The sequence below is a fragment of the Nilaparvata lugens genome, chromosome 11 (assembly GCF_014356525.2).
Source record: "Nilaparvata lugens isolate BPH chromosome 11, ASM1435652v1, whole genome shotgun sequence".
Taxonomy (NCBI): Eukaryota; Metazoa; Arthropoda; class Insecta; order Hemiptera; family Delphacidae; genus Nilaparvata; species Nilaparvata lugens.
In genome coordinates, this window is record NC_052514.1 from 18,324,238 (window position 1) to 18,348,678 (window position 24,441).

Below are 24,441 nucleotides of genomic sequence, written 5' to 3' on the forward strand. Positions count from 1 at the left end.
GAAATTAGAAAGAACAAAGTTGAAAATGGAGTTCAATATCTGGGAAATAGAATGTGATATATGGAAAGGAATTGCAAGGCTGCTTTTCAGTACCTAGGTACCGTAACTGACCAAATTGTTTGCTTCTTCTCTTCAGGAAAAACGTTCTATCTAGTGTTTGATTATTTCAATTAGAAAGCGGGGGTCCAGACTCAAGAGCGCTATTTTTTCTAGCTCCTCAACGTTGCCAAATCGTTTTTTAGCAATTAACTGCAAAGAAAAGATTCTAGGGTTTTCGACACTGAATCTTTTTCTTGTTTTCGAGAGGACTCACGTACAAGTAAGAGTAAGTTAGTTAAGGATAAAATAATACCTGCACGTGATGATTGAGCCCATAGGCTAATGAATTAACAGAATATTTAATCTCAATTATGAAAATCTATAATAATTGAAAATTGATTTTCTTGGCGAATAAAATAAAGGCTAATGAATTATTTTAGACAGAATGAACAGTTTATATAACATCAGATATACCGCTATCTTCTTTAGAAGGCAGAGAATAGTTAACGCGCTGTTCTCCTATCTTTCTCCAATGTCATTATAAAATGGACCTTACTGTATCACTACTCTTTCATATTTATTCAGTGGTCATTATGCCTTTTATAATGGAACAACACTGCTGTACATTCAAGATATATCTGATGTCTACAATGTGAGTGCAAGTAGTATTCCAATCATCTTACTGGACCATTATCATAATCAATATTGATAAGGAGGAGATAGTAGGGAATAAATCATGGTCTTCATCAATATATAATTATAATTTTTTATTAGCTTGTAATTTTTAAAGCTATAGTTAACAAATCCAGCTCAAAAAGAGCCGTACAATAAATATCAACAAATCCTTAATGGAACAATCGATTCAACAATAAAATTTAGTAACAACAAATAATATTACAAATAGTATAAATAATACAATTAGCATTAACAATGATTTTTAACAAATATTAGGATGACAGTTGATGATAATGATGGAAATGAGAATGATAATGAAGGTGGGAATGATGTTGATGATGATGATAATAATGATTGAAATGACGATGAAAATAATGGTGGAGATGAAGTTAATATGATGAAGATGGAGAATATGATTTTGATAATGAGATGATAGTAACAAATTTTGTCGATATTCCAGGATGATAATCGCAGTAATCAATTTGATTCAGTCTGCAAATTTTTTGGTTGGTCCTTGCTCTGAAACAGACAAGAAATTAAAAAAATTATTGATAAATAATATTTGTTTAAATTGAACTATTCTGGCCCAAGGAATAAATAATATATTGAACTTAGATAGGTGTGAAAACTGAGGAGAGAAGTCAAAGCTTACAGAGCTCTTACAGTTGTGTGGGAAAAATTATTGGCAATCAAAATAAATGGCCACAAATTCATAGAAGTGAGTTTTATGACTAAGATTTTGTAGTTATTGACGGAAGTTAGTTGTAAAGTTGGAAATCATTAAGCCCCGCACACACTCATCGATTTTTGTTCGTACGATATTTTGCCATCCTTATGATTTCTATTAGATTAAACGGAACTTGACAAACATGATCTGTTTGAAGTCATCTGTTCAATGCTAGTAATCTGTGGAATTGAATTATCTCTATTATCCAGGAACATTGGGAGGGAAAATGGTTCTCCAAAGTTGACAATTATTGAAAAATAATGTTTGTTTAGATTGAGACAAATCTGCATACAATATTATTCTGGCCCAAGAATTAAAAATGTTAATCGTAGATAGATGTGAAAACTGAAGAGAGAAGTCAAAGCTTTCAGAGTACTTGTAGTTTTAGCCTGTGGTACTTTTATGTAGGCTAAGTTGTGTAATTCCGAATGATTGAATAAATAAATAATAAATAAACCAACATAAAGTTACCGGTATTTCGAGAGCACTTGATAACTGGAAGTTCATGATGATAACAAAGTAGCATGGTATGTGCTTGTCCTTGCCGCTTGTCAAATCCTCATAATCAGGGATCAACACAATAACATTGATTCTCAAAGATGTCGTAGAATTAATTGTTTAACAATTCAATAGAAATAACATCTTGCTCAGTTATTCTATATTATATCTGAACAAAACTTGAATAGGCCATACATTATCATTCATATTGTTTGATAATTTTTTTGCAAATAAATCTCAATTCATGTATGGCATACTAATACATATCACTATGGCATAATTTAATCTTTAAATACGTCCCTTCAAAATCAATTATTATAAACAAACCCTACGCTAAGCTATAAAAGGGGAAGAATTAAAACAACAGCTTATTCTTTCAACTGCTGTGGCTGATTATAAACCATGCTACTGTACGACTTTGATCTTTGTTTGTGATTCAGGTTAGTTTTAATTTGGCATTTCGAATAGGTCCCTTTGTCCCTAGGTCCTTTTGCTTTGCCAAATAGTAGTTTATTTTCAACGATTCGTTAATCGATTGCTTACTTAATTGTTTACAAGGATACTTTATGTTTTTATCATTGATGAGTTATCAAAATAAGAAACCTTCTAAATTAGTTGTCAAAAGCCCGAAATCAGTCACTGAAATGACAAAACTTCTTAAATTAGTTTTCGACAATAATTGTAAGAATAATTCACAGGTGTATTCACCTATTCCGGTTTCGGAGGTTCCAACTATTTAGAGTTTTCCCAACATTTCTCCTACCATAACGTTCATACTCCATTCTGCCAATGAAGAATGATCAATCCTTTTAGAGTTCTGTCAATATCTCTCCTACCATGATAACGTACATAGCCTACGGTACCTATTTATCATAGCTTTTGGAACTCTACGGTATTGCCTAGCATTCGTTAAACATGATTTTTCCAGTTCAATCAGTTCATTTGTTATGTAGCTTATGATTCCTAGCTTATGCTTCATCTAAATCAAGCCTATTCTTGAACAATACTCCAAGGCCCGTATGCACCATCGTATTTCAAGGTTGAGTGGTAGAGAGAACTTGAAAGTCCTAAATCCGCCTAATAAAGAATATTTCATTTCATTCCACCATCTCGGATTGAACGAAAATAGATCGTTTAAACGGGAATAGATCTTTTAAACCCCGAATGGGGCATATCATAATAAATGCGACCTTATCTACTCGTAATCTTTAATTAGGGTTGAATGTATATGGTGCATAATATGGTCCTAAATGAGATGTACAGATAAATCCCGAATGTAGCATAATATGGTAATAGATGCGACCATATCTGCTCGTGATCGTTGATTAGCGTTGAATGTAAATGGTGCATGATGTGACCCAAAATCAGCTATGAGAAGTACAAACCTTGATCATCTAAGCGTAGTAAGATGACGGATAATGGTGTTTGGTGTCGTGGTAGATGTGTTTGACCTTGTAGACGGGCACATGGACAGCATAGGGCTTGGACACCGGGTAGGGCACCTTCTTCTCGACCGTGACTTTGACTGGCTTCTCGACCGGGTAGGGCACTGGCTTCTCGACTGGGTAGGCCACTGTCTTGATGACTGGCACGGGGACTGGCACCTGCACTGCGATGGGTTGTGGCACGTGGATTGGTATAGGCTGTGGGACTGGCACGGCCACAGGGTGGGGGACTGGCACAGGCACTGCTTTGTAGATTGGCACTGGCACGGGTCGCGATACCTACAATATGGAAGAAAGAAAAGAATTGGATTCAATCAATCATTTAACATAACACAGCTTCATAGGCTATTATATAATAGAGATTAAGTTAGAAATAATAGTTAGATTGTTTGTAAGACTCTTCATTTGACAAGTATAAGCCTTTATCAATGTGATTCAAAAGTCATTTGTTCGAGAGTTCAACTCAAATAACTCTCAAATCAAGAGATGTTGAGATGTTTGAACAACTATGGGCTTTAATTAATGTGATTCAGGAAAAATTTGTGACTCTCAAATGGAGTTTCAAATAACTCTAAAATTGATATATTTTATTCAAATTGTTTATAGCCTATGACTGTTCAGTTGACAACTATATAGGCTGTTATCAATGTTATTTAGAAATCAGAATTAGAGACTCTCACATTGAGTCTAAGATTAAGTCTTAAATTTGGATATGAGATTTCGATTGTTTATATGACTCTCCGTTCAGATCCATCAGTTTAAGGTACAGGTCGGGATTCCTGCAATGTGGAGAATTGTCAAGAGTTGAGCTTGGCTCGTTCTTCAGTTGGCAATTGGAGACCAAGAGACTATAATTCACTTTCAGAGATTTTTATATGACTCTCTATTCAAATACATTAATATCTTACGTAGCTTGCTGGTCGGGCTACCTGTAATGAATAGAGGATAGTCGAGAATTGGAATTTGACTGTATATGAAGACTCTTCAGCTGTCTTGTTGCAGCAGCTACAGGACTATATCAATGTGATTTGGAAATCATTTCAGACTCTCGAATTGAGTCTGAAATGACTCTCAAATTGAGAGATGAGATTTGAATTGTTTATATGACTGTTCATTCTGTTATATGACAGTACATCAATAATTTGCCAAATGATAATTACATATAGGATTAATTTACTAATCACTCCTAGCAGATCAAAACTGTTTGGCATCTATATATGTTCGAACAAATCGTTGGAAAATAAATTATGTGTTTCAAATGTCGAGAAGTGAATATGGCAAGTTTTAATGTTTCAGAAATATGTGATTTGCATGAAGTGTATGAAGAGCTGTATCCTCCATTACCTACTGCACAAATCCATGATTATTTGGCTTTGAATTTATTAGATTGAAATTTTTTCACAGCATCATCAAGTGCCCTGCTCCAAAGTAGTGCTACAAGATCGACATGAGTATCTTTTATAATTGAGCTACAAAATAAAAGATAATGTCATTGACCAACCTCAACATGCTGGGAAATCAGATGTCCATGGAGATCCTGGTATCCACCGCCATAATCGGACCCTGATGAAGATCCATCACCGTATCCGTAAGCACCTGCGCCGTAATAGGCCGATGGAGACGCATAACCAGCTGAACCGTAAGCACTCTGTCCGTAATCATTCTGTCCGTAAGCATTCTGTCCGTAAGCTGCAGCTCCTGAACCGTAAGCTGCGGCTCCTGAACCGTAAGCTGCGGCTCCTGAGCCGTAAGCTGCAGCCCCTGAACCGTAAGCAGTCGCACCTGAGCTGTAGGCAGTTGCTGGCGAGGCGTAAGCTGATCCACCGGCTGCATAAGCAGCTGAAGGCGAGCCGTAAGCGGCTAGACCTGATCCATAGCCAGCTGATCCTGCGTCAGCATAACCATAGCTCGAGCCGTATCCCGAGTAAGTTGATCCTGCACTGTACCTAAAAATGAAAGAGATTGACTCATTATTATCAAGATCTTTAAGAATAAGATTCATTTTTATAGATTGATATTTTCAACTCTCTTTCAATTTTATCTTTAAAGTTTTGAATTTTCAATGGATTTGACGTAGAAGAAAGAATACTTATTATTATACTTACAGTGATATTCTATTATGTCTTTTTTTATCAAGATGTTAATTGAGCAAACTACTGTTTTATATTTTTCCATCACCAATAAATTATATGATTATGTGTTTTTATGATGGTGATGAATAATTGATGATGATGAATGATATGTTTACACACTCTACACAAACAATGAAACTCACTTCATATGCCAAAATGATAGAGAAATGCCTGTATACAATCACAGAATTCTAATTTAAAAAAGCAGAATAATAGATTTCATGAACTATTAAGCTTGTTCTAATGTTATTTTCATATTGGAGCAAGTCTATACTGTAACTCTTTGGTATTAATCTAGAAATAACCATTATATTTATGTAGCAGCTAGTTATAGCAATTGACAAGTTACCATTCAAGTAAGTGGTAATATGATTTATTGTGACTATGAATAAATTTATAAATAAACATGCAATCATTATCTTTACTGCATTAAATAATTATGTATTTACTGATTGGAGCGCTTCCAAGTCATGTTAAAGGTTAAATCCACTTTCAACAGTGGATTGAAAGCGTTCCAGTCAGTTCTGAATAGAGAAAAACATACAGTTGTAATAATATAAGAGTCTTCATGATAATTATATCAAGTGAAAGTGTGAATTATAATTTAATGTACATCGTAACTAACAAAGTATGTGTAACAAACCTTCTACAATAATGTACAAACGTTTTGTCTTTTGAGTTATGGTTTGTGATACCTATTTAGGTCTAATTAAAGTGCTTTTATAGAATACTTGTGAATCAAATTAATTTTTATTTCATATGTGATTACACTCTAAGTTCAGCTTCAATCACAAAAGTCATCCATCAATTGTCGACTCTCAGCAAATTTTATCGATTCGTCTCAATATTTATTTATTTATTTATTCGTTGATATAATGAACAAATCATATGAATATGATCGGGATAGAACAACAGGCATAGCCCAAAACTATTCTGTTCCCAAATTTTAATAAATAATGAAATGTCCGAAAAAATAGGTTATGTTCTTACTGAGGAAATTTAAAGTTCAAAGTTCTGTCCAAGAATATATATTAGCTAGAAATTTTGAATTTAGAATGATTAAAATACCAAATTATAGTCAAATTTTGCACTTAATATCACCGCACTTTGAATATATTAATTTAGAATGATTAAAATACCAAATTAATTATCAAATTTTGCACTTAATATCACCGCACTTTGAATAAATTAAGTTATTTCAGAAAAATTATTATGTTTATTAGAATTTATTAGAATGTTTATTATGTTCATTATGTTTAAATTAGAATTATTATTATGTTTACCTAAATAATCCGTCTTTATGATCCTAACCCATCCCAAACAAGCAGTCTTTGATCATGAATCGAAGCGGCAAATTAACAGTGCTCTTTACAAAGTAAATGATGTGAAATATTCATGATCCAGGTCAATATAAAAATATCGCATTGATAAAAGCGCAATATAAAAGCACATTGATATCGAATAATCAATGCAGCAATGCGCAGCAGTCCAGCAATGCAGAATAGTATATTGTAAGTATCAATGTGGGCAGATGCGGAGTAGTAACTAGAATAAATTCAATGTAGTTATCAATGTAATACATTTATGTGAGTTCATTGTAATGCGGTGTAGGTATTCAAATTCATCTCAATATACACAAGTGTATCAATTTTCTCATTTCATGCTTAAATTTCTCATCGGTTCGTATATGAGTAGAAAACTCCAATAAATGTTTTCCAGGCTAATAGAATTGAAAACTTGAACCCTCCGCCTATAAATTAGGACTGCGACTACAAATTATCACATTCTGTGTAATTGTAGCAAATTAGGAAAATTGTTCATTCGTAGTTTCTGTGAGAATAAGAACTATTCTGTTATTGAGGTTGATTGAAGAATGAACTTCAATTAACTAATTGGCTTGAATCAAAGTTGTGAGAATGGAGTTAATCTATAATTATCAGTTCATGAAAAGATTTTCATAATGAGAGAGATCGATGTAGAGTCTCACGGTCACTGGGCGATATAGCTGAGAGACCGCGGCTAACCACTTTATTCCAAATCCTACCGTTTAATTGCATTCAGTCCCAGTAAGTGTAGAATGTAATGTAATTTACATTCTATACTCACTGTTCAGTCCTTCGTTTTCTACCTATTCAACTATTAACCTCATTGAACATTTTCAATTTTAATATGAGCAATAGAGGAATAGAACTTTACAATTGAATTCGCATAACAGTACAGTCAGCAAAAAAGTTCAGTTTTGCAAAATAAATGTGGAGATTTGATAATTCACTAATAATAAAGAATATTTTTGTTCATTTCATGACTCTTCACAGAAAGCTCTCATAGTTCTCCAAGCTCTTCACATAGACTCTCCACAGAGGACTCTCCTCAAAAGACGACTTCTGTAACCCTTAACTCTCCACGTATCACTCTCATAACGCTTCAAAGCTCTCACAAAGTTACAAATATTTTCATATTCCAATGAACGTTGCAGTTCCATTACAATTCTACCCAGGGACAATTATTACAACAAATCAGATTCAGAACTGATAGTCCAACAAAAATCAGTAATGCATCACTGTTATCTATACGGTAATTACAGTACGACGAATCCCGTAGCCCATGGAAGCCTAACTCTCCATGGATGGCTCTCATAACTCTTTAAATCTCTCACAGGGCCGTTTGCACAGTCAAAGCTTAAACTGAATTTAATCAGCTGGTGGCTTAAACTCAAAATGTAACACATAACAAACGAGACTTGATACTGATTTAATCCAGTTTAAAATGAAATTGTAGTTTAAACTGTCACTGTGCAAACAGCCCACAAAGTTTAAAATGTTTCAAATTTCAATGAATGATAGAGTTCAATTGCAGTTCTGCGCAGGGACAATTACAAAAAATCTTATTTAGAACTGATAGTCCAACAAAATCAGAAATGCGTTACTGTTATTTATAATATGTCAAAGTAATCAAGGAAATTGAGGTAAGTCAAGCTTTATAAAATACTCGATAGAGAATACATTCATGTATGGAGCTCGAGAAACGAGCTACAAGGTTTTCGATAAAAAATTCTATCCTTCCAGGTTCAAATAATTGTTACCGGTACTTATACATTATCTTTAAACCCTCTCAACCTTCATATGTACATTTCTAGATAAGATGTTAATCCAGCAACCACATCATAAAGACTTGGAGAGAATTGAATTATTGATTGCTGATAACAATGACTTCAAATAAATACAGTGACTGAACAGCCCCTGTAAGATTAAAATACGTGAAAGACGAAGGGAAAAAAGTACGAAAAATAAGTTTTATGATGGAATATCGTGTTTTATTAGTTCATGTACAACCCACTCTACGTTCTCAGAGAGAACAAAAATCACCTGACCAATAATTCTACTTCCTCTGTCTTCAGAAAATTTAAACAATCAGTTAAAATCTACTTGATGATCTATTGATCTGCCAGAAAAGAGATGAAGCAATTGAAAAAAAAGTACAATTTTGAGAATAATCATTATAACACTGTACAAAATAATTATGAACTACTCTTCAATACAATAATGTACAAGTTCTACATTCATAATTCACAACGAACTTTTATCCAAGTCTCATTCCATCACATCCCAATTTATACAATCATTCACAATTTCGGTATGCTCTATTATGTATGATAGAGAGTGCTTGCAAAAAGAAGTGATAAGGATATGAATGAAGAATAGTATGTTGAAAACATTTTGCGAGAGATGAAGTATGAATGCCATGTGAAAGATGGAGTATAGAATACTGACGAAGTTTTATAAGATAATGATGTCTATCATGAGAATGATGAAAAGGGACTCATAGAAAATTATTGTTGAGATACGACAGAAGCAGGAGAAATGAGAGAATACTACTTGAATATGGAGAATGAAAATTACATTCTGATGAGATAGAAGATCATGGAGAGTCCGGTCCCACAAGGTATCTATCAATCCAATAACTGGAAAAACTTCAATAAATAATAGCTTCAATCAATAGTGTTATGATGTGATATGTTCAATAATAGGGTGCTGACTAATAGAAATGATGGTGCAAGTTTGAGAAAAACAGTAGTTCAAAGTCTACTTGCCCCTGGGCGGAAGCGGAACTGTGAGTCTGCTTTAGGGCCGCGTCAGAGTCGTCATCAACATCATCGTCCTCACTGTCCCAGCCCACGTTGTTGTCTTGTCTTTGTCTTTGTCTTGTCTGTTGTGGTTGGTTGTCATTTCTCAGTCTCTGTCTTTGTTGTTGTTGTTGTTGCTTGTCGAGACCGAGAGTTCTGAGCAGAAAGCTGACTAGTCGCGGGTCTTGGAGGTCTACCTCCACCTTCTTTCTGAAAGACAGCCCATAAAATGCGTCCCATTAGATTGCTTGGGTGAAAGTGCCGGACACCGGTTTTGCATTTGACTCAACGGAAGCTTGAGGGACTGACGATCGAAGCATTGATCAGTTACAAAAAATGCAGTTCAGATGGATTGGAAGCACCAGTTTTCCCTCACAAACAACTAGTTGTAGATTGATGGTAACGAGTTGAGGAAACAAGAATCATGAGCCATTGAAAACGCGTAGTGAAATTGTTGTGGAGGACAGACTGATAAAAAAATGATATTGTATGAAGATTTCAATAGATGATAGAGACTGGAGACTATAGATTCTCTGCTGTTTAGTGGACGCGAGAAGAAAAGTTAGTGCTGTAGCTAATGAGAAGAGATTAGCTGATGTTAGTTGTCTTTGGTTGTTGTTAGTTTCAAGCTATGTGGAAAAATAATGAAGTAGCTTGACAATAGTTATAAACGAGTTGTAATGGTACCAAAATATCAAAATATATGACGATCACAGTGTGAGAAGGTCGGTAACATATTGACAATATCAATATCAACATATTTTTATTTGAAAGTATGAACTCAGCCTCCCCCATTAAAACATAATTGGACATGATCTTTCAGGCTATTTAGACAAATTGGAATCTACCCAATCTGAGGTCCTCGTGTTAGAGGACGGCATTTACGCACAACGAAAACCCAGCTGAGTCCACTCGCAACAAATATTCGAAATGCACTATATCAAAGTGACGTCAAATAATTTTATTCAACTACAATATTGTTTTGTGAATGTTGAAAACTATCAAACTCATTCAAATGATTTGCAAAATTTGCTACTAGTAATAAAAATCTGATTGGTTATATATTGAAAGAAACTGTTTTGTTAATTCCTGAATGTGTAATTCAAACGTTCATAAAGTAAAACGAAAACTGAGTTACAATAGATAACAAGCAAAAACAATAATTGCCTATATTGTAGGGCATGCTAAAGACAAGTTAGACCCCTACCCCCTAAACTTCCTATCAAGTTCATGTTGGCTAGGTCAATAGTTCAGGTCTATAGGGGGTCAAAAATGTGAAGACAACCCCCCAATTCCAAAATCCTGGCTACGCTACTGATCTATGATATAATAATATGATATCATGTATAAATGATAATATGATATTAATATTGAACAACAGACTGAAATGATCTTAAATACCTTATTGCAAGTTTCAATTGCGAATTTAACCTCTCTTTAGACAATCTGATAAGATGCTCTAGTTACGCTGTCGAATATTTAGATTTGTTATGATGAGGCAGTGAAGCCTACTAAATTTATTGAGAACGGGTTTGTTCGTAAAAATGAACGTAAAAATTCCATTCAATCCGTAAGCTATGAATTCGTATAAATTTCCAATTCCTTTGAAATTAATGCAGTGCAAAATTAATTCAAGGAGCCTGAGTATTGCCTGTTGAATCAAATTATGAAAGTTATCGTGATATTTTCAAGAACAATACGTATGCATGATGTTGTGTCATGTTTTGATTGCTTATCTGGAATATGGCGTTTTTCCATTAGAAAGTTTGACATATCTTGTCAATCGAAAGATCATGTTTTGATAGCATCCCAGCATTATAATATATAAAACGTCGACTTTAATATCCGTTTAAAACATTCAGATTCACCAGGTATGTCAACATGCTTCGAAGCATCATCAGTAGTAGGTAAGTTGTTATAGCTCTGCATTCTTCAAAAAAATATCTTCTGGTGCCAAAGTCAGTTATATATTTTCACACATAGTTGCAATCAAAAACCGGTTTGAAAGTACGGTAACTGTTTTCCCAACTAGTCGCAAAATCTATTGAAACAGCCGTTTTTTCTCAAGAAACTCTTCTTTAATTTCTCTGCGATTAACCACTCAGGTACTCATTAAACCTCAAGAAACTCGATCTGAGGAGAAATTTACATTACATATAATTATTTGACCTGACATACTGCTGTAATATAGCCTATAACAGTAATCCTTCTAGTTGGACAGCTTTTATTATTATTTGTATGTTGGAGAGATTTTTTAAATTTACATTTCATTAATATATTGTTATGCTCATAGAAAGCGGAAAATTTGTGTAAAATCTTCAAGTCTGCACAGAAATTCAGAAAAATGAAAGGGTAGACAATAGAATTGGAGAAAACTCTTTTTACTGAAAACATTCCATGATAATTTTCTTGAGTAGTTCTACGAAGAATGTAGTATCGACTCCGAATTGACTCGTAAATTCGAACATCATCACCCTTGAACGCTCATGTTTATTCTTCTAACTGTTGATCAATCTTAAAAAGATTACTTTTTCGAGAAAAACATTACTCCTACTATGCATTCTTCATGCTCCTCCGCAATGTCTATCCGTAGTTTATAGTGAAATTTAGATTTTACATGTTTCGATGTTTCGTATTATTTTCTGAGTTTTTTTTATGTTCAGAGTTCTTTTCTATATAAACTAATATTTCCTGATTCAATTTTCTTCATGTAAATTTAGCGGAATTGCCCAAATAATTAACCTCAAATATCACATTACAACACATATCACACCCAGAATTTACATTCTATACTCTCTGCTCACACATCCGAAACTGGTTTGAAAGTAACTAGTCGAAAATCTATTGAGTCAGCAGTTTTCTTCTATAAGAAACTCTTCTGCAATTAGCAACTCAGGTACTCATTAAACCTCAAGAAACTTGAAGACTCTAATCCAATACTTATTTTGCAAAGGTGATGTACTTATTCAAATACTGAATTAACTATCTCTCTAATGGTTCATCTATCGAGTTCTGATTACCTCTTCTTGAATAAATAGCTTCAATTAAATTGTTCTTATTAAAAATTCACTACTAAATCACTACGCTACTACTGTCTGCAGTAGCAGAGGTCTTCGGGGTGATCTGCAGCGTTCATTTAGGATTTTCGTTAAATAATAACTAAAAATTCACTACTCAATTCAATAATTTTCTAGTTAGACGCCATAGTTTTCTCGAACCTGTTATTCATAGGTGACTTTTTAATACTCATGCTTATTAAAGTGTTATTGGGCTACTTTTCAGCCTTATTATAATACTAAGACTACTCACCCTTGTGTTTCAGTCTGAGAGTCATAGCTAGATGCTTGCGCGTTCGTATCAGAGTATTGGCTTGAATCGGTTCCTCTCTTCACTGATTTTGACTGATTTTTATTGGAGTTGTCTCCGCATATACTTGTAGTCGTTAGAAGTATACACAGCTGTAAAAAAAAGAAAAATCTTCAGAATCAGATTGACATCTTGGATTGAAATTCAAATAATAAGAAATTAATTATTTTAGAGAACGTGTGATGCTGTGCCTGCTCGAGGATGTATTCTTGTGATTGTTTATTATTTTTATGAATGTTAGATGTTGTGGCTGCTCCTACATTTCAAAAATTCAATATAGAGTTGAGCTGCGTGCACATTCCCCCAGAATCGCATTTGATTTGATTTTATCCAATGTGAAAGAGGAGAGTTCTGTTAAATTCTATTTCCTAGACCAATTTCTCTCAAGCAACATTAAAAAGATAACATTGCAATTTGACACCAGACCTGAGCCAGCCAGGTTACTCGATATTATTATTATTTTTTATTTTACATTATAAGAGGAAATTATTGTAAAGTTTATGGTCGGAAATTCTGAAATATAGCTATAATCATAATCGAGGTTTGCATCTGTTTCATCCTAATATGAACATATTGTTATGAATAGGCCTTCAGAGGGTTGACGTGGCGGAAGCAGGGCCTTCAGAGGGTTGACGCGGCGGAAGCAAGGGGGCTTCTAGATTTTTCCAGCGCATTCGGGTTTGTCTTATGAAGCTGTCGACCAATGGCAAACGTGATCTAGAAGTCTCTGGCAATCTCCTTGCACTGCGATTGGTCGGACGTTTCGCCACACCTCTAGACCTTTCTAGATTGTTCTGCTGGCCTTATATTAAGGCTGTGCAAAGGCTGAGAATAAACTTTTCTACTCGTGATATTTTTCTAAGTTTTTCGATTTGTATATCATCAAGCTATCAAAATGAAAAAGTTTTCTCTGGAAAACATTTTTTTTCCGATCATTACTTTTTGTAAATCTCATGGATTTATCTCAAACCGAATTTGAAATGTTCTGTCCCAAAAAATTAAACTTTAGGCGCTCATATCTCAAAAAGTAATGATCAGAAAAAAAAATGTTTTCCCGAGAAAACTTTTTCATTTTGATAGCTTAATGATATACAAATCAAAAAACTTTAAAAAATATCACGAGTAAAAGGTTTATTTTTAGCCTTTGCACTGCCTTAATTATTTATTATTTATTAATTTTTAATGGCGTATATTAGTTGGCAGTTCAGTTGAGAGACTACAGTCGTATTGTTCGACGATGTTGTTACAATATTCATATTATTTCTCTATTCATTTTTTAATCATCATTATGAATCATCTCTACTCATATATTCCACAGCGCTATATTATAGAATCTTCTTACTAATCCTTATTCAGCTTTACTGAAGTTTCCAAGATTAATTATAAAGACCTGATTCAAAATTATGAGTGAAGAGATCTGTTTGATGAAGGCTCTAGGTAATTCTCAATATCCAGATTCAACTTAACCCAACTTGTCCACATCATCTCAAAAAAACATGGATGAATAAGCTTTAGGACCTGTATGTTGTCAAAAAGATAGTATATTAATATTTTTACCAGATTCAACTCACGATTAATGATACTAGGTATTATGCAACTATTGTAAAGTCGAACATTAGAGCCAGTTGACTCGAGTTCTAGTTCCTGACAAAGCGGAAAATTAAATACATCTGAGGATTTAAGCCACACTGAACTAAAAATTATGTATTAAATATAACCCAAAAATGCGGAAAAAGTTACGACGGGTATGTTACAGAAAAATTAATCATACAAACTTTTGACATGTCTCAGTCTGGTTATCAATTCTAGAAATTCCTGCTTATTCGTGCACATTTAAATACTGGCAATGTCAAGGAAATGATCATAGTTTCCTCCATGACCTTTGGTTTCTTGGGGAGGTGTGTGAGGAAGTAATGAAATATATAAACATTATTGACTATTACATAGTTTAGAGTGGGAGGATATATCTATACAATGTTATCAAACGATTAGTTTTGGTGCAATTTAAGTTGGAGAAGCCTCAAGCCTTTTTGTGTTAAGCACGAACAGACATGCAAAGGAACTGGTTAGGAGCATTTGCTTCCTGTACGGGTTTTTTAAAGTGGGATGGATTCTCAAAGAAAGCGAAAGGTGCAAGTTCAGGTTCACGACTTTAGTCACATTCAACTCAAACCGTCAGCATTGGTTCAATGATGAGCATTGATATTATTGATAAGTAATACTGAACGCTGTGAAGTGAATCCACGAGAGACACGTACCATTTTCTGAACTCTACACGCTTCTCACATAAAATTCTGTTGAACTGTTCCGTTGTCAAGTTTTCCTGTTTGTCACAAAAAAATTCGCCTTGCAGTTTGGAGTTGATGATTTTTATGACAAATCATGTATTTGCATACATATGAATTGGCATGTTTTTGAAAACCCCGGATAACTCCTACCTACATGCTGACTGCGCCAAACTGGTTGCTTGCTAATGAAGCAGCAGTAGTAAGTAGACTTGTTTGGAAAATTCTTTGTCCTTTCCAAGTGAAAGTGTTGCTGGCGTCTTTTATGAGTTCTGTTGCTTTTATTTCCAGTATCAAATTCCATTCTGCAACATCATTAATTTTTTATGAGAAATATGCGAATAATTTTCCAGGAATCTTGGGCCGGATAGTTGAATGTAATTGAATTATAATTTTACTAATTTCCCTTATTATACACAGTCTGTGAATGATACTCGCCTAGAACATTCTTCCACAAAATCGTTTCTAGTTCATGGTTCGCTGATACCGAATTCTAGGTACAATATCTTGTGATTTATAATTATTAAACTGTAAAGGTACCATACCGTGTATATCAATCAATTATATCCAAGGGGCCTAAGTATTTTCGAGTATTTCAATAATATTTCAGCAAGCTTGGAGACATTTTGAACTGATACTCCTGTGGTAACCATCCCCCTTCTCCTCACCAAGACTATTTCTTGTGTCAAGACGTCCAATTAATAGACGCTATTATTCTCAAAGTGGGTCCCCTCCCCCTAAATTTCGAAATAATGCTGCTTCCAATCTCCCCAAGAATTTATGATTTAGGAACCTAAAAAAATTCGTCAGTACCTAGTCATTTAGAACACTGCTAACCTTTATCGTGACCCAATATTTAATTTTAAGCCCACCTCTGGATACTTCTTGGAAATAATAATTAGTACTACTACTGAGAAACGTCCAGAGCTTGAGAGATCATGTTGTGGCTAAATTTGATTCAAATTTGGTAAATTTTCTTGACAATTATAAGGAATCCTATTGTAAAAGAATAAAAATAGTTAAAAACGCACTGTTAAATAAATTTGAATAAATTTTCAACAGGATTCATTATTTTCATGTTTTCTTCATTGAAACTACGCATACTTTTGTACAATCTCCTGACTCTCTAATCTGAATTTAATTATAGATTGTGCATCTTAACCAATCAAGAGTTACAATTTATTGTAGCTTTGAAGAAAGTTGATTTCCCCAAAACTAGTGTGATCAATAGTGATGATTTCGTCAGTTAGTTCACAATCCCACGAATTTTCGAAGTATCATGCTGCTACTTGACTAGAGTTACATTTGGAGCAAAACAGAACTCCTTTCACAATTGGAAAGCTGCATGCGTTTTCTCATACAATTAGATGGCGCGTGCAGATTATTATTATCCTGTCAATAATCGCCTTCTATGATCCGGAAACCAAACTGAGTGTTACAACTTTTCAAAAAACATACTATTCAGACAAACCATTCATGGAAGAAGATTGGAACCAGTTTCAGTGCAAGATGTTTGGTATTCTATGTTATAACTTCGACATCCGATACATTGGTGAATATTCATGTGTAAGTTTTAGCATTTGTGAAAGGTTTGAATCATCAAGTGGTGAGAAAGAAAGTGTTGAAGCTTGTGGGTTCAAGGTGAGTGGGTTCTGCTTCTGCGATGATTTGTGGTTGGCGAAAATTTCTCATTAAATGAACTTCGTAGCTCTGACATTGACATAGAAATATGCTCGAGTAAATTTATGGAGAGAAAGGAAACCTAGATTATCATGCTTCTTAATTGGAAGTTGATTGAGTTTATGTTTGATTGCAAGGATGAAGTTAATACAAAAAACGATAAACAATTATTCCATGAATGTTGGTATTGTTCTAGCGATGGAATTTGAAATGCCTCATAACATTTCATTACTGTACCATTCAGAGATCTAGAGGGGCTCTGCTTGATTTTTCACGAATTGTGTTCTAATTTCAATACCCTTCTAGTCCACTGTACACCATCTTGGCGAATTTATTTATCAAAATGAATCACCGACTAATAGAATTTGTATTCAATCACTTGAAAAAATTCTTTGAATGAGATTCATGTTAAGTAGTTGCAAATTATTCGGAAGAATGTTTCCTCTAGATCAATTTCCATCTCTGGATGATGAGGGTTCTATATATATTTTTGAAAATATTGTGATTGAACTATGTGTTATCTTATTCCATTATTCCAATTCATGTTAACATGACTGTTTTAATAATCAATGAGCTATTTGATTCCAATGGATAGTACCTTCTTACATGAATGCTTGTTTTTGTAAAACTATAGACTACCACAACTACTCAGTGACAATTTAACTTTATTTTTCATATAATATCTTGTGTTGATGAGGAGCTGAGAATAATATGCTAGAGTTATCAGTATGAAGAGGCCTATTTGATTATTGTTCATTCTACAATAACTTTTTACCAGGTTTTTCCTGTTTACTAGAATGTAAGCTATGGAATTATAAAATATACAATATCAATCCCGAATGTTGATAGAAGTGAACATTCCCCTTCCTCTGGCATTTGCTAATGAAATCTTCCATGTTACTAGTTGTGAATAATTGGGATTGCAATTTTCGAAACAAGTTTGCAAACCTTCAACCTACAACCTCAGCCAAACCTAAAACCTCATAAATAGCTTCATAATTTTAGCCATAATCTTGAATAATCGATTAGCTACCGATTAACACGTCAATTGAGCGATTTCATCGCCTTTCCACTTGATTAAGCAGACTGGAATTAATTGACCACTTTGTCATAATCAAGTCATATCATAATATAAACGATCGGAATAGAACTTTCCTAATCTAATTTACTTTCTGAACATGTTGTATCTGTGAAATTGATTAGTGAAGGTTGTTTTTGTCACAAATTGCATAAATTAACGAGAACAAGTTATGAAGTTCAACTTTTGATCCATCCGAAGCGTCTTGAGAAGATGGATAAATATTTTAATGGGGTTTTCTATTAAGTGAATCTTAACATTGATTGCGATGAATTTCTCACCAATCGGGGAATGTTTGTACTTAGGTAGCATAAGTTGAAATTGGTGTTTGTTTATACGCTATCTTTATACTAATACCTTTCATAATGATTCAATCAATCAATATTATATGGTTTGCCGGCATAGCTAAATGGTCTGAGACGTAACAAATACGCCCCCTATATCTGCGCACTGCGCCTACAGGTTGTGGGTTCGAGTCCTAACCGGGACATGATTGATGAAATCTCATCCCATTTTTATCACTGGAGCAAAAGCTCTTAAAAAAAACTGAACATTCAATGGCTCTGAAAAGCCAGAGCATTTTTCCATCAGCTATCCTATACTATGCAAAACTACAATTCAACTTCGGCACTAATACATTAAATATATATCAAATTAGTGGGTAACCCACTGCTTCCGTACAGTGTTCTGCACAAACTTTTCCATACTTTTCACGAAGATAACGTACCTCAATAAAACTCAATTCGAATCAATTTATTCACAACATACAAAAAATACAAAGTGAAAAAATTAAAATAACAGTTACAGTGAATAACACACTAAAAAGTAATACAAAATGATGTGGTCTGCTGGAAACAAAAAAGGGAAAATACCTTGCCAACCATGGTTTCCCATGTAATAAGCAGGTAATCTGAAATTATCATGTACCTGTACCTGAGAGCATTCGAATTTTCATTGGCAATGCTATGGTTCCCCCAATTAATCAATTTCTGATTATGGTCAATTGTCTAAGAAGAAAGTCAAAGAATAAATTTTAACAAAAAAGTGTTGAGAAATACTAGTTTTCAATCAAGTTTTTCCAATTCTATTTGAATATTGTTCTATTCGAATCTAATCCGTATCACTTGTTTATGTGAATAAATATATTTTATAATTATGAAATTTGGATTTCATACAGAGTTCATTGTATATACGCATTAGTGGGTCTTGAGGATATCATGAACGTTTCATACTAATCAAGTATTATTCATACTTATACCTCAATCCGTTTATGTATTTACTCATTTATTAATTTTTCACAAGTTAAGAAAAAACAAGTTAATTAAATCTCAAAGCATTGGATGTCTGAGATAAGCTTATTTCAGCTTCATTTTACCCGAGATATCATCACATCACCTTGTAATTTTCCCTAACAGGAAGCGATACGTTGAATATTGTAATCTCAGAGCCACGAGAGCCGATTAGCGGATGCTGTGGTGAGGTAAATGTGAATATTTATCAAATTCATATTGTGATTAAAATGTTTCCCTGTACAGGTAATGTGATCACCTTGATCCTAAAGTTTCAACGTAGTTTATGACCTGATTATGTAGAGATGTGGTGGCACGCTTATAAAAGAATGGATAATCTTCACCTCAAGCTAGAAACTTCCTTTTCAGATTGTGAGATTGATGTATGAACTCTTATAAAATAAGAGTACAGTACGATCACTACTAGGCGTTAGTTGACTTATCATTGATTATCTTTTGACTTGAAAAAATAAATGTGGAGAGTGATGACCAAATGCACTCTTGACTTATATGTGGGAAATTCGAAAAAATATTGATGGAATTTAAATTCAATTATGGTTCTTGGTGGATTCAGAGCCTCGTGGGAGATAATTTGAACTTTAACTGAATTAGGATTTGCTGGCTTCAAATGAATACCCTCTTAGCCAGTACAACATTAATCAACTTCATTAATATTAATTAGAACAAAGAAGATTTCTTACAGTTTGTATTAATGGTCCTGACTCCTGAAACAACCACGAAATTTTCAAGTAAAAAGTGAAAAAAACTCTTTTATTCAACAAAAAAGGTGAAGCCGAATAAAAACATTGTGTATCAATAATACCTACTATTGTAATATTAGGTATTGGTATAAATCGGTGGTTGATTGGTTCGCACTCAACCCGCGTTGGTGTTTCCAAGGCTCTAATTAATTGAGGTTAGCTTGACATAATGAGAATACGATCGCGAAAAAAGCATAAAATTTTATTTTCTTATTTGGAATTTCATTCAAATTTGCAAACAAAAGAGAATCTATTGAAAAATAAGTATATACTTGGTGATATACGGTGAGCCGGGCAAACATTTGTGTTTCTCTATTAACAGAATACATAAGATAAATCATTATTTAATAAATTTTCTCAGTATTGGGAATACAAAAATAATATTATTCAATATCCCTAAATGAGTACAGCGTTCAAATTTTTTTAATGGTTTCCCTACTATTATGTGGAACACGGTTTTGAGAATTTTATAATATAGCAATTCTTCGTTATTAGTTCCCCAAGCGATGACAAACATCTTTGATGACATTAGGCAGACACCTATACGTTCATGTTATATGCTGGAATAATTCTACAATATTCCTGTACTCCTATTATTGAGAGGGCAGAAACGACTTTCTCACACAAACCTGTCCACTAATTAAAACATTACTTTGAATTTCTCTCCTCATTTGAACATAATACTATAATAGTTGAACTAAATATATAATAATACTCGTAATAACATATTTATAAGAAAAACCGGGTAGAAGCCGTTCTCCCTATGTGCCCATGAAATGAAGGCTTTCAGAGCGGTGTCCTCTGTAGAAAAGCCGTTAAAACGAATCACCAGTGGTTATCGAGAGAAGTGTTGTACAGAGATAATTGGAGCCATTAATTTTATACGTCCACCGCAAAGTGGTGCATGGATGTTATTTGAAAAGCTCATCTCGTTTGGCCACGAGCGCAACGTTATATAAGTGAATGCTACAGTTGATAAACACCAGAAGCCGTAATTATAATTTGGGCCCGTTGACTAGAAGAACCACTTCCGGACTGTTGAGGAAATATGGTCGAACTAGAAATCAATTTCGAAATTAGTTGGTTGATGACAAGTAGTAAAAGGTTAATGAACTTACAGGGTACACCGATTAATCTCGGGGAAGTAGCCTACAGTATATCACTAGCATTAGTAACAAATAGATTAGGGAGTGAGACTTCAGTTCAGATAAAGATTCATGAAAATTTTATTATTTGCTATGCAGATTAAAAATTTGATGGGGAAATATTGGTCGACGTGGTATTGAATTTTCCCTCTTGAATCGTATTTCGTAGTAAGATTCCGAAAATTAATGAACAATAAACTTTACAACTCAATCTGTTGAAATTTGTTCTAAGACTAACACATAACCCATCTTACATTGCCCTCTGACGATTTCCAAGCTTAAGAGGATTAACAAATAAAACATTAATATGTTCAATTCTTTTTGAATAAAACAAACGCACCATATGTCCTATGTTATTACGCAGTTCTCTCCAACAGTTTATAAGCAGAAGACATAACATTTTTTACAGGCTACTCGCTATATTTTCCATAACTTGTTTATTTTATTCTACAAGAAGAAATCTTGAGAATGAAGGATCTGTCTTTACTTCAAAATGCTCCAAATAGACTAGGAATACCAGATACAAAGAGTTGCTGGAATTATTAAATATAATTTTTAAAGTTTAAGACGACCGTCTTTTTAGAATTTACGTTGCCGGTAAGCACTGTTATTCACTTAATTATCACGTCTTTTATTTTTGAGATATTGGTTAAGCTAGAAGCTCATCTCGTTTGGCCACGAGCGCAACGTTATATAAGTGAATGCTACAGTGAATCCATTTCAATTCTGTTTGCTGAAGGTGATGCCCACATGGCGAAGATGCTTGTGTGTGTGTGTGGTTGATAAAACGGATGATGATAAAAGATTAATGAACTTACAGCTTTAGGTGGGTTCCAAACCACTTTTTGGTTTTTATAAATTATATTTAGCGTAGCCGGCTCTACAAGTGGTCACTCTTCTTAAGGGAGTGCAGGAACATAAAATCGTAACTTATGAGAGCGATAGGTTATCAGCGCAACCTTGGAGCAAATCAAATCTCTTCCCATTTTGAAGAAAATTAAGGAAAGATTTTCTATTTTTCTTATTGTAATATTTTGTACGGAAGTATTCGCTGACATATGAATCAATCAATCTTGAATAATCAATCATCATATGAATCAATTTGATCTACTTATTTCAGTTATGACTGCTTGAAACTTCATGTGGAGTTTTATTGAAAATATATCTACATTGCCCTACCCACAACTCATCTTCTACGCTAAGCCTCTGTACCCGATATAGGATTTTGAATAGGAGTTTAAACCCAATGTTGGAAATTTCTAGAGTGTTTCCGTTTCTTCGCAATCTGTTAACACAAGCTGACAGAGCAGCCAACTTTTTATTCTGGATTGAACTATCTTTACCACTCAAACTTTGGATGTTAAACTTTAAAACCATTTACATTCTGGGGTATCTTATAGAAAGCTGACAATCTCGTACACTTGCTTCGTTTGACCATTATTCTAATTTGCATGATTGAGAATGGTGATTTTCCATTTATAAATGAACAACTCATTATTCTCATTATTTCAAGTTGTAGTCTTTCCTGTGGAACAATCGTATTTCTGTTCCCTGTGTCTATCAGACTGGTCTATGTTTCATTTCGCTTCTACCAATAGGTTGTCGACTATGTAGTTTCCAATGTAGCTACTACACCAAAACTACCACTAACTAAATAATTACCGTACCAACTTCACCAACTTTTTTCAATGCAATCTAACACTTTGGTTAATGAACAGTTCAATTCTAGCTCAAACCAACTGAGTAACAAACAATGTAGTTTCTTCATTCCACCCTATTTAACTAAAAATGTACTACAAGCAGTGGTACTACTAACACTATTGATCACTTGATCAGCTCTTCTATTCTGTTCTACTTATTAATGTAGTAATGTAATAGGAAAAAATATTGAATTTGGCAAAAACATTATTTGAACACTCCAAGAGTAAAACCATAAATTCTTGTGTCAACTTGACCTCACAATTATTAATGTGAAATATGATTATTATTAAAATAATTTGGAATTGGAAAACAGTATTAGAACACTCACAGAGTAAAACCATAACTTCTTGTGAACCATATCGGTTCCGGCCATATCAGATGAGAGTGTGTCCTTGGAGCAGAATCAGCTGACTTATCCTTGACAAGTGAATGAATGAACGATAGCGCGGTAACGGAGTTCACAAAGCAATTGAAGCAGAATCCGCGAATGTCTGATCTGGCGTGTGGACGTCCGGTCTCTATTATAGAGTGCGGCTACTTTCACTGATGGCTGCTGCTGGATCTTACCCCTACCCCTACCTTTCTTCGGCTGAGGAGTCAAAATTATACCAACTTGTAACCCGATCAGCTGACGGGCTATTACCACTGTTACTTAACTGTGCGATTTGCTTAACGGCCATCGCCAGATTTGGCTTACTTCTCCAGTTATTTCTGTGGGGCATCAGAATGTGATTAAGTTGGTGATGATTGTTTATATGAGACTTATCCTGTGGTCGATATTCTGTACTCTCACTCAAATGGGATAATTGAAGTCAAATAACTTTTTGACTTCAGATTATTCTTCGAACGATCTACATTGAATAATGATAAAGGCGAACGCACACAGCAACAGACGACGGAGAAAAAATGAAACATCTGCATACAGACGTGAGCAGACATAATTATGGAGACAGACGGACGTCTGTGGCTTTACAGTATTCGGACATCTGGGGAGGGATGTCTGTCTTCTGATCAGAGGGTTCACTTTAAAAAGTTCATAAGAAGATCGAATTTTATTGATTAATAGAGCGTCGTTATCCCTTTACCTATCATCTCTTACATCTTGTTTCATCCGCCTCTTTATCGGATGAGACTCGAGTACCGGTATTCTAGTAATTAAAGTAATTCTCAAGAAAAAGGTAAATTCAATATTTCTATCAAGTCAGAACCATAGAATCAAACCAAGTACAAAGCTTCTCTTCTTCCCTTCTTATTCTCAAGAACTGAAGAAGCTTTTCTTCTTCCTAGGTTCAGAATTGGTTCCAAAAATTCTTTTCGAAAACATCCTGATTCTCCACAGATTTCTAAAACCATAAACCATAAATACGAGTTTGTATTTTGTTAATGTTTGACACTCTTAATAATGGAAATTTATTCTGGCTTATTTATTTTCATTTATACCTAGAGGAATATTTGGAGGAGAAGATAAAATTTGATTGGCAATTGGTTGTTATGCAA

At 34.1% G+C, this 24,441-nt stretch overlaps 1 protein-coding gene across 2 annotated transcripts; it reads right to left on the minus strand.

The window, feature by feature from the left end:
* Window positions 1–791: 791 nt before the first annotated feature.
* On the minus strand, window positions 792–23,474 carry LOC111060529 (autotransporter adhesin BpaC-like). Of its 2 annotated transcripts, XM_039437753.1 has the most exons (6): window positions 23,273–23,474; window positions 12,949–13,097; window positions 9,607–9,849; window positions 4,886–5,330; window positions 3,325–3,663; window positions 792–1,233 (listed from the first exon to the last, which is right to left on the minus strand). In XM_039437753.1, exons 1-5 carry the CDS (start codon window positions 23,315–23,317, stop codon window positions 3,334–3,336), a joined length of 1,212 nt encoding a protein of 403 aa, XP_039293687.1. In that variant the 5' UTR covers window positions 23,318–23,474; the 3' UTR covers window positions 792–1,233; window positions 3,325–3,333. The 2 variants fall into 2 exon arrangements, with proteins under 2 accessions (XP_039293687.1, XP_039293688.1); XM_039437754.1 differs by lacking the exon at window positions 9,607–9,849 and having other exon boundaries at window positions 23,273–23,472.
* Window positions 23,475–24,441: the final 967 nt, after the last annotated feature.

Coding starts and splice junctions, on each gene's coding strand:
- LOC111060529 (XM_039437753.1), bottom strand. CDS start 23,317: ATGGCCGGAACCGATATGGTTCACAAGAAGTTATGGTTTTACTCT. Junction 9,850..12,948: donor TCTCAGACTGAAACACAAGG/GTGAGTAGTCTT, acceptor GCTGTCTTTCAG/AAAGAAGGTGGAGGTAGACC. Junction 5,331..9,606: donor AGTTCCGCTTCCGCCCAGGG/GCAAGTAGACTT, acceptor TTTCATTTTTAG/GTACAGTGCAGGATCAACTT.